Here is a 10,976-nt window from a genome sequence, read left to right on the forward strand (position 1 = left end):
TTACAATCTGCTTGAGATAAGAAGTCAATCTCGTCCGGGCCATGCCGTAACCATACAACCGTACGTTGATCTACCACCCCCTTACTAGCTAGAGCATGGGCTACACCGTTCCTCTCTCTAGCAACATGTGAAATCACATGTTCGCCCACTCCCTCAAGTAATCTCTTAATCTCTCCTACATAAGACGCACATGATGATCTATTAGTTTTCTTTGTCATGATCATATGAGCAGCGACCAAGCAGTCTGTTTCAATGATCATGGGAGCATTGCTCCAGGCCATAGCTATGCCGATTCCCTCCATTCATGCCGTTAGTTCCGCTTCCAATGCTGACGAACAGGTTCTGAGATAAACGGCAGGATGAGTAGATGACTTCGCCAGCTTCATTTTGAAGGACCATCCCAGCTCCTCCAAGACCGCGCTCTTCAGTAAATGCTCCATCCACATTCAGCTTAATCCATCCCACAGGTGGTTTACACCAATGTACAGGCTAGCAAAGCTCCCTCGTGCAGGTAGGTCGGTATACAAAGCGTGAGTTTTGATAGGAGATGACCATTTTTACCTTTGCCCAAATCCATTTGTCGAGTGTTGCTTGATGCATGGTGAAGTATCAATGTAGCTGCACAAGAATCGTGTAGATGCATCTATCGATCGATGGAGCCGGCTTGTTGTGGGTCAATTCATTGCGGACGCGCCATGCATGATGGCCAGAACGTCGTTAAGATTTGTATTCGCTGGTCCGGTGAACACCGGTGTAGAAACTGGAGCAGCCATTCCGACCCTGTGTTCTGGATTTCCTCAAGCCTCGGCATGCTACAATGTTCCTCCATGGATCGCCGAAGGCGTTAAGCAAGCGGGCATCAGCATGGAAGGTATCCTCTCATTCCAAGCCACAAACGACACATGTTACGCTTTGGTGGTACTGAAATTCCGATAGATTTTTGTAATATTACTAGCAAAATGGCCCGTGCGTTGCCACGGAAGAAAAAAAAACATAATCTCCAATGATAGTGACCATATTATGTTCACATATCATCGCCTGATTTAGAAATTTTGTGCACACATGCAAAAAAATGTTTCTTCTTTTAAATTTATTCAAAAATTGAAGCAATCTTTACATTTTCAAAAAATATATATCATGGTTGTCAAAAATCTTGGTAACTCAAAGATTTATTCTGAATTCAAAGAATTTTTTTAAAAAAACATACAATAATATCCAACATTTAATTCTTCAAAATTCACACAAGTATATTGTCACAAAGACTTATAAGCATTAATGTTTAACTACATACATTAGATCTTTCGTGAACAATTTTACAAATATGGGAATAGTTTTAAAATCGAGAACATTTTTTACAATTCACAAACATTTATTAAAAAATGTGCATATTTTTTATATTTTGAACGGGTTTAAATATTTTCTTTTGAATTGGCGACCAATTCAAGAAAAGACGAACATAATTTTTTATGTTGGAGGATTTTATTTTAAATTTACAAACATTTTTTGAAACGCATGAAGCTTTTCTGAATAAACAAACATTTTATAAATTAGTCATATATTTGTTAAATTCATGGGAATTGTTTTGGAATTTGCAAAAAAAATATAAAATCCGGCGCTTTTTTGAATCCTATTTTTAATTCAAAATAAAAATTCGTCAGCATTTTAATTCAAAATTCCTATTTTTTAATATGCAAAAGTTTTTGTGATTCTAAATTATTTAACTTATAAATAAACAAAAATGGAACGGAAAATTTTAAATAAAAAAAAAGAAACTATCAAAACAGGCATTAGCTATTTTTAAAATTTTAGGACATTTTCTAAATGCATTAACATATTTTGAATTAGAACATTTTGTTAAATGCCTTTAATAATTTTTAATACATGGAATTGTATTTGAGATCATGGACATTTTTTCTAAAATTGCAAACATTTTATTGTATATGCGAGTATTTTTTACAAAACTCCGAGCAGTTTTTAAAGTGACAAACATTTTAATTTTTTAAATATGTTAATTTATATTTTTCAGTTTATTAAGATTTTAAAGATTATTTGAAGTTCTAATTTATTTAAAATTAAAAAATAAAACGGAACTGAAAATAAATAAAGAAACGGAACTAAAAGTAGGCGCCTGTGCATGGGCCGGCCCATACGGTGTGCTGGATATTCTCCCAGCATGCAGAGCGTAATATAGGTGGTTTTTACATGGACCGGCCCAGTCCAAGATTTTTTGCTTTGTGTAACGTTTCTTTTTACTTACCGGTGGCATGGTGGGTAATTTATGCAAAATTTAGGGGTAATTTCCAAGACGGACGACCAAAAACCGAATTTGCTTTATTATTAATAGCACAAATGCTCGTGCGTTGCAACGGAAGGCATTGTTACATGTCTTATGCCTACAGCTATTTCCTTCCTTTCTCGTCTCAATTTGTCACACGTACATGTGTTACAACTGAATAAAAAATCTTTAGACTCCTACGATTTTCGTATATGTTCTTTGGAGAGAAAAAAAATGGCCAGCTTGATTGATGAGGCACGTTAAACTCCTCGACAGGTTATCAACACCTTTTATTATGCTCACCAGTGTTTCATATATTTTCATTTTAATTACTCCCTCCGTGTCCTTCTTATAGCATCCAGCAGCAATCCAGGACGGGAATGGATAAGCCGAGGAGGGGGTTATGTAAAAAAATGAAACCTTTTTTTAACTTAAAAACGTATTGCGGGTTGAATACCAAAAAAAGAGGGATGTTTCTGCAAATTTGACCACGACGAAGTAGCTGCTTTGTTATTATTAAAAAGAAGATTAATTAGGATACGTCCGTTTGCATGCTACCTAGAAAAAACAGAGCCAACAGTCGTTTTCCTCTGCCATCAGTGAAAACTTTAAAATATGGCGAACTCACAGGAGTAAGCTCAGCTGATATATCCTCCAAGTCCAACTAATTAACTCTGGTGCTGCAGAGATGGAGATGGAAATCCCTGCCAACGCATGGCAATGGCAACGGCAATGGCATCATCTCCGAAGCGCCGCCGCCAAGCCGCTCCTCGTCGTCAATTTCCTGCTCCTAGCCGTCGGCACGGCCTGTGGCCCGCTTCTCCTCCGCCTCTACTTTGTGCACGGCGGTACCCGCAAGTGGCTCTCAAGCCTCCTCCAGACGGCCGGCTGGCCGCTCCTCCTCCTGCCGCTCTGCGCCTCCTTCTACTCCCGCTCCCGCCGCGGCCGCAGTCCAGAAGGAGTTGCCGTTGCCGGCGGCGTCCTCCTCATGACGCCCCGCCTCCTGGCCGCGTCCGTCGTCGTCGGCCTCGTGTGAAAATAAGCGAACGCCGGCGGCGAGCAGGTGAAGGTGGCGCTTGCTCCCCGTAGCCAGCCGCGCGTGCCTCCCGCAAGCGCAGCGCCGACCGGCGAACCCGCGCCATGGACTCCGCCGCTCCGGCCGCCCCAGCGCTACTCCGCCCCGCGCGGTTCCGGTCGTCCGCGCCGCCCCTGTCCGCTGGCCTCCCGCGCCGCCCCGCTTCGGCCCGGCCGTCCGCGTCGCCACGCCCCGCCCTCTCCGCCTCCGCGCGCTCGCACGGTCCCGGTCGTCCGCCCGCCCCCTCGACCTCGTTTCGCCGGCGAGAAGACCTGAGCTCCATCGCCTCCTTGCCCGTCGGTGGAGAAGGGAATGGATAAGCTATGATGTCCGTTGAAATTCTTACAATTGTAAGGGGGCTTTTTGAAACAATGAAGCGTTTTTTCAGATCCACTTAAAAAGGGACTGCGGGTTGATTTACCAAAAACGGAGGGATTTTTTCGCAAAAATGCCACGACAGACAACCAGAAACCATATTTACTTTATTATTAGAGAGAGATATAATGTAAAACATAACAGACCAAAATCAACATGTATATGCCAAATACAGATATATTATATTTCCTTCGTCTTAAAATATGTGTCTTAACTTTATATTAGCTCTAGTATAAAATTATATTAAGTTTAAGACATTTATTTTGGGATAAAGGAAAATACGTGTAAATGTTATCATTTGAGTATTTACTGCCAGCTAGGAAACGACCTTGTTAATTCCGAACAAACATCAAAGCTGCGAAGCCACCCGCAGCCTCGCAGCAAGAGAAGGCGGAAACAAAGTAGTACGCAACCCTGCCGAGAAAGCGGATTCCCATATGCGGAAGGCGTAAAGGGGACAGGCTTGGAAGACGGCGGAAGGGACTCTTGGGTCGCGTCGTCTCCAATCTTCCACTCTGACCGACTCCCGACCGACTCCGCCGGAGCCCGCCCTACGCCGTCGCCGATGGGGTTCGCCGGCCGACCGCTCCCCCTCCTCCTGCTGCTCCTTATCGCCGGCGCGGCCGCCACCGACCAGATCTTCACCACCTCAGGTAATCATCGATCGCGCCAGGGCCTCGTCCCGATCTCAGCCCCTCCCTCCCCCTCTCGGGTCTCGGCCGCCCTTGGAATCGGAAGCCCCTCTTCTTTTCCGCATCTTCCTCGCGCACTACCTGGCCAGATCCAGCTCCCCGCAGCTCAAAATCACTCCACTGTATCGCCGCGTTCACCTGATGCGATGCAAAATTCCTAACTGGTTACCATATCCAGCTCGTGTTGGTTTGTTGGTTACCGAAATTAGATGGAGGACTGCAAACTGAATTGCTGGTGATTTTTCAGGTGTGCCGTTCGGGAAGAACTCGCGCGAGCCGAGGTACCGCGTGGAGTACCACCCCGTCGATTCGCCCTACCACCCGGTGAGTAGTTTGACTCCTGATGAGTCCTCATTCCGTTCTCCAGCAACAGGGAAGCTTGTGATTTTCTTCAGTTCTGAATTGCCGGGGTTTAACGAATAAGAATTTAAGCCACCATTAGAGATGATGATACTACCAAGAAGTAATAATCAGCCCATGACATGTTAAATGCATGTAGTTAGCTAAGATCTCAAAAGAGCGAGGAATGGCAAGAGGAACTGCATATCCTCTGTTTCTCAAACGGGGGAATATGTTACTGTATTCACATGTTTCTACTAAGTCATGTGTATCCCATGCCATTGTCGTGTCGTTAGAAATCCTGAATTTGGGTTTTTCTTTATCTAAAGTCCTTGCTGCAGAGGTTGCTGTTTGACAAACCTACTTCCTCTAGCTAATTGTAATTGTTAACTAAAGATACTTGCTGTTCTTCCGCAGGAGAATGGCCAGGAGTCTGAACCAATGACTGACCACGAGGGGAGACATTACACCTGCTACCTACCAGTCGAAGAAACCAAGACCATGAAGTCGATTGTCCCACAGAATGCAACCAATATTATTATAGAAAGCGAACGGAAAGTTAAGCCAAAGGAGCCAGATGAACTGCTAGAGGTTCTCAAGGACCAGTGCTTCTACAGGGTGAGCATACAACTCTTTGTTTGTGCCTGATGAGCACATGGGACGTATGTTTGGTCTTGTTCATGTGTGCCAGACTAATGGAACGCCTAAAAATGACCTGATTGTTATTGTTGTTGGTGCAGCATGAAGGTTGGTGGTCTTATGAGTTCTGCTACTATGGGAAAATCCGACAGGTTCATGTAGAGAATGAGAAGGTAAGCCATTTTCTTTGTGAGGGTCATAGTAAATAGATTGTGCTTATGTTGATCTTTCTACCCTCCACAAAAACTAATTCTGAATTGTTTCGGTACAAATATTGCTAGCTTTAAGAGGAGAGACCAGAACTGAACTCACTTACATTGTGAAAGAACCAAACAATTTATTCTTTTGCTCAAATAGTATAATACGGCTTCAATTACGTATCTTCATGCTTTCACCAGTGTCATGTATGCATGTCGTAGTTGCACCAATAGTATTACTATGGCTCCAGTTACATATGTTCATGCTTTGACAGTGTCATATATGCACGCCGTAGTTGCTAGCACTTTTGAGTTGCTTTATTGAGTGTATATCTTTTCTTGGAAGGTTATCCAAGAGTATGTCCTAGGTGAATATGACCCTGATGCAACCGATGCTTACCATGACAATCACACCTCCGAGTCTGCTGATGACGATCATGTGAAAGATACTTCTAAGAGGTATTATACTAGAAATTTGGAAAGAATGATACAAAAAATAAACTATATCTGGGAGCAGAACCCTCTTGAATGAATTTTTGATGTTTCCGTGCCATTGCAGGTACCATGTCCACGTGTACACAAATGGGACTGTCTGTGATCTCACAGATATACCGCGGTACACAGAGGTAAGTAAAAACTAGGAAAGTACCATTATAGTCCATTTGGCTGTGGTTCTAGTAACTTGCAAGCTGTTTGATCACTACGGAGTCCACCTGTTGAGTAGTGTATTTGACTGTATCCTAACCACCTTTCCTTCTTCCTACAGGTTAGGTTTGTTTGTTCTGAGCCCACTGTGCTGATCAGTTCGATAAAGGAGATATCTTCCTGCAAATACGTCTTAACAGTCCAAAGCCCAATGCTCTGCAAGAACCCGTAAGTGTCAGCGTTTCTCTCTGTCTCGATGGTCTGAATGTCGCTGCATGATTTCGGCTCATCACCTTGTCTTGCTTGCAGGTTGTTTCAGCAGGAAAAGCGCACCTTCTTCATCCACTGCAACGAATCGCCTGCCGAAGCAGAAGCTGAGGCCACCGGGGATGACGACTCTCTTCCGAAAGAAGCTCAGATGTCCATTGTTCCAGACCCTGATGAATTGCATTACTACGCAGCTTATGCCACCTGATTGCCCGCCGGTCATGCTACCCTCATCTATCGAAGAGATAGCTGTTTTGGAGGTTGCAACGGCAAGTCTTGACCATAGCAGCACTATATCCCTTGACTTGTTCTGTCTGACCCTGATCAGTGGCCACAACGCTCTTTGAGCGTATAGCAGGTCGAGGTCATCGAACTAGTGCTGATCATAGAGTAATGTTAAGAGCAGAGAGGGTCGTTTCTTTCTGTACTATAGCACAATTTGGTGAAGGAGATATTTGAGATTCACTGCCAGGCGGTTGGCATCACAAACATTTCTTGAAATGTCTATAAAAGATAATGCAGCGATCTTGAGAGGCTGCCGTGTTTGTGGACACCTTCTGCTTACAAAGTAGAGGGATTGCTCTGAAGTGAAGGATCATCTTGTGAGCAAAGGTAACACTTGCTTCTGGGTGCAGATATCACCTTGGGCCTGACCATTCTTTTGATTACTCTACCTTTTGGATGCCAAATCCAAGTACAAGAAGCATGTGCTTCAGAGCTTAGAAAATGCGTAGTAGTGGACGATAATCTGGGAGATGTGCACCCATGTTAGTAGTACTCAGTACACAACGATGAAGAAATGCCTGATGGTGGGGTTGAATCCAAGGCAATGTGATAGTTAAACAAGGCGGGGTGCTTAACTTTGTTGCACTCCGTCGTAGAACGTAGGGTGCACTTTGATCAATACAAATATTTTGACAATGTTAGATCATCTACAACAGACACGCGGTAGCGCCGTGCGTTAAAAAAAAATTGGGACGCCGAAATATCGCTAAATTTTAATGCGCCGTTGCAGCGCTTTAGCAAGCGCGGTAAAATATAGCACGTGTCTAGGCTAATTTTTTAAAATAATACATTTTAATTAAATTTGAAAAATATTGTGCAAATTGAAAAATAAAAAATAATACGCCGTCGGTCCCACGGGAGCCGATTAGATCTAATTGGCTCAAGGAAGTTGACATGACCTTATCAGCCACACGACGGTCGGTATGTGGCCACTCGACCCGGGCTGCCTTCTGTCAGATGCGGCAAGGTCGACTGAGCCAGTCGGCCATTGCCGCCTCAGCCACAGGCCGCGCCCCCCCTGTTCCTCATATCTTCCTCCTTTCCCCTCGTTCCTTCTCTCTACCTAAAATGCCTCGAATTTTCTACGATATTTGAATCGATTTCTTCTCCGTTTTCCATAGTAGTTGGATTCTAGAGGGTTAGGGTAGACAAAGGAACCCTCGATCTCGTGATGGGGTAGCTCGCGATGGTGGTGGTAACCATTTTGGTGGAGGTGATTGAGGTGGTGATAGTGGAGGTGGTGGTGGTGTAGGTGGAGGTGGAGGTGGTGATGGTGGTGCAGACTCTTGGGTTCGTCCTTCTTCCATCGGTGTTCGTCGTTTCTCGTCGACGTTCGTCATTTTTTGCATGCTTCAAGGGTAAGATTTAACGTTTGTTCCCGTAGTATTTAGTTGTGGAAATATTTGTAGTTGCTTTGCTAGTATATGTAGATTTTGAATATTTAGTTGCTCCGGTAGCTTAGGGTAATATGTTTAATTGTATTGATGTTGATTCGGTAAATATCTTTAGTTTCTCTTTGTGCTAAATATTTGTTCATGTTTCATAAATTTTTAGGTCTGCGGAGATGTTAGAGGAGTGAAGTTAGGTTTTTACTACGATCATAGTACTACGAGAACAAATCAGAATGGTGCCAATCTGAGTGAATTTCAGTACATTGAGGTGCCAGTGACTGCCCCTGAAACATGGTCTGTTATTCAGTTGACATAATGGTTGGCCGGATGTTTAGGGTTTAATACTAAAACACACACCGTTGGTGTTTATGCATTATGGACCCGGTCTAATTGAAATATTTTTTTTATTTGAAGCAAATAGAGCGGGACTCTCAGTGGGTGTGTTGGTTACAAGCTTGCAAGAGCAGGGGATGTAATCCTCTCGCCTTAGGCTCCCCATCGTGAAGCAGGTTAGTGCACCTAAAACCGGGGGTGGTTATGATTATGGTCAAAGCAATGAAGGGATGCATGATTCAATGTCGAATTATGCGTCCCATCCTGAAGATGATGTTTACGAATCAGGGTGGAGCATTCAGGTAGAAGGAGAAAATGTTGATGATTATGTCAGTGGGGAGGCGGATGCTGACGAGATAGATGGGCACATGAAAAACCAGATAGAGGATGAAGATAGGGATGGTGATATTGCAGATGATTTAGACGAGTCGGGCGAAGAAGAGAATGCACAGGAGGTGTCTAATCTTGCATGATGGAATCAGGACTTCTCAGTTGCAATGACCGTGAATGATGGTCATGATTCTACGTGGCAATATCACCAGAACAACATTGCAACATGTGTAATGTATCCAAACAAGCAAACTCTGAAGGATGCAATCATTGATTGGACAATGTCCACGGAAAGAGTTTTTGTAGCTGATGTGGTATTTCTGAGTTATGCGCAAGAAATCGGGGTTACTGGATGACAAAATCGAATACCATGTTCGATGTCTTTGTCGAGGAGATGGCGCAACAGCGGGTTATGAGGAAATTTGGTCTTTGACAAATGGTCGAGTCACACCCTATAGAAAACCCGCTGCAAGCAGTAGTCCACATGTATTGTATACTTACTGAATATTGCATTGTCTTTCCCTATTGTTTAGGATGAAACACCGATTAATTATTAAACAAAGCTCAATTGCAACTGTTGATACGTACCCGAGCTATGATACGCACCTCAATTAGAAAACCCTGTTGATATATACCCGAGCTATGATACTTCGGCTCTAGGCAGTACGTGGTAACATCTATTACCTTTAGCTAATGCATCTTATTGTTACATACTTTGTCATCCATACTTAATAATCATCCTGACAATTTCAGGCTGTGTTGGCATTCAATCTTCATAGTGACGTGATGAACTATGGACGACAATTGTCGTTTGGACTTCTTCTCGTACCTAGGTCTCAACTCCAGTCATGGTTCACGCGCATTGAGCATAAGATATGAGATGTCTACATAGCTATCACGTGCACCCGCACTTCGGAAGTTGTTCAGCATCACCAGCAGCAGCAGCCGCGTCCCTCCATGCACTGCCATCAGCCACGTCCACGCTTAGAATAGCAGACGACACCCCATCCATCCCCTCCTGACCAGGCTGGCAGTTCATCGTGGTAACGCCCACAACATCATGCTCTCTCATCCGGCTTCATGTTTCGGCTTCCACCACAACAGCAAAGTCCCACACCGGGTTTCATATTTCAGCCACATCCAGCTGGTATGTCTCTTCATATTTATTCTTTTGAATATTAATAGAGATTACATATTTATTTAGTATTTATGTTCCTTCCTGCAGGATCGTACGCATATCAGGAGGCGTCGGCGTCTCGGTCCGGGTGGGGGAGTGAACAGGAAGATCCACTATCGCAGCACAACACCCGGATGAACATATTTCGACTCCTCGACCAGGATCCACACATGATACACAATATGACCAAGACGACTCCGATATTCCTCCTCATAACATTAGACCACCCCATAGGTGGGGATGGAGTACGCCTAGCACACCGTCTGAGCGTCTAGGCAGACGCTGTCAGTGACGCTTATATAATATTAGAGACATGACTATCTAATTATATATGAAACATATGTCTATTCTATGTATGGGACAAATGACTATCTAGTAGCGATAAATTATGGCGGAAAAAAATTGTTGCTACCTGATCCACTAGCGGGAAATTAGAGGGCTATTTTTTCATTCCGATCATCAAAAAATCTTTGTTAGGTAAAAAACATGAATGCATGCACCTATCAGCTTTGCCAACACCAATTAATACTAGTTGGTCATTATAAATCAATTAGTACTAACGGGTCACGGCTAAGCCGATTAGTCTTAATTAGTGATTTTTAAGCCGACTGGAGCCATCTTAGCAGAGCCGATAGGCCTATCGGCCTAGCCAAGGCTGACAAGGACTAATCGGCTTCGGCCAAGCCGACTGGATCTAGTAGACTTTGGCTAGGCCGACGGCGTATTATTTTTAAAAATTATTGAACCTGCACAATATTTTTCAAATTTAATAAAAATGTATTATTTTAAAAAATAACCGTGCCCAACCGTCATACATATGGGACATTATATATCAATTTGTGACAAAAGACAACATGATCTTGAACATAAAAATTTGCAAAATGATGAGTTGTGCAACATAGAATAGTTCAAATTTATGGCATAGTTTCAAATCATCCACCACAAGCAAGTTCATA

General features: G+C 43.5%; 1 protein-coding gene across 1 annotated transcript; it reads left to right on the forward strand.

Annotated features, from left to right (window-relative positions):
- Positions 1-4,101: 4,101 nt before the first annotated feature.
- LOC123409975 (protein OS-9 homolog) lies at positions 4,102-7,055 on the forward strand. Its single transcript, XM_045102845.1, has 8 exons — positions 4,102-4,378; positions 4,665-4,741; positions 5,174-5,374; positions 5,497-5,568; positions 5,939-6,051; positions 6,152-6,218; positions 6,359-6,465; positions 6,547-7,055. The coding sequence occupies exons 1-8, from the start codon at positions 4,291-4,293 to the stop codon at positions 6,710-6,712; spliced, it is 891 nt and encodes a 296-aa protein (XP_044958780.1). The 5' UTR covers positions 4,102-4,290; the 3' UTR covers positions 6,713-7,055.
- Positions 7,056-10,976: the final 3,921 nt, after the last annotated feature.

Source organism: Hordeum vulgare, chromosome 7H (genome assembly GCF_904849725.1).
Source record: "Hordeum vulgare subsp. vulgare chromosome 7H, MorexV3_pseudomolecules_assembly, whole genome shotgun sequence".
NCBI lineage: Eukaryota > Viridiplantae > Streptophyta > Magnoliopsida > Poales > Poaceae > Hordeum > Hordeum vulgare.

What these genes read in the sequence shown, in the direction of transcription:
- LOC123409975 (XM_045102845.1), top strand. Translation starts at nt 4,291, where the DNA reads ATGGGGTTCGCCGGCCGACCGCTCCCCCTCCTCCTGCTGCTCCTTATC. An exon ending in CCAGATCTTCACCACCTCAG is followed by an intron (nt 4,379 to 4,664) that starts GTAATCATCGAT and finishes GTGATTTTTCAG; the next exon opens with GTGTGCCGTTCGGGAAGAAC. An exon ending in TTCATGTAGAGAATGAGAAG is followed by an intron (nt 5,569 to 5,938) that starts GTAAGCCATTTT and finishes TTTTCTTGGAAG; the next exon opens with GTTATCCAAGAGTATGTCCT.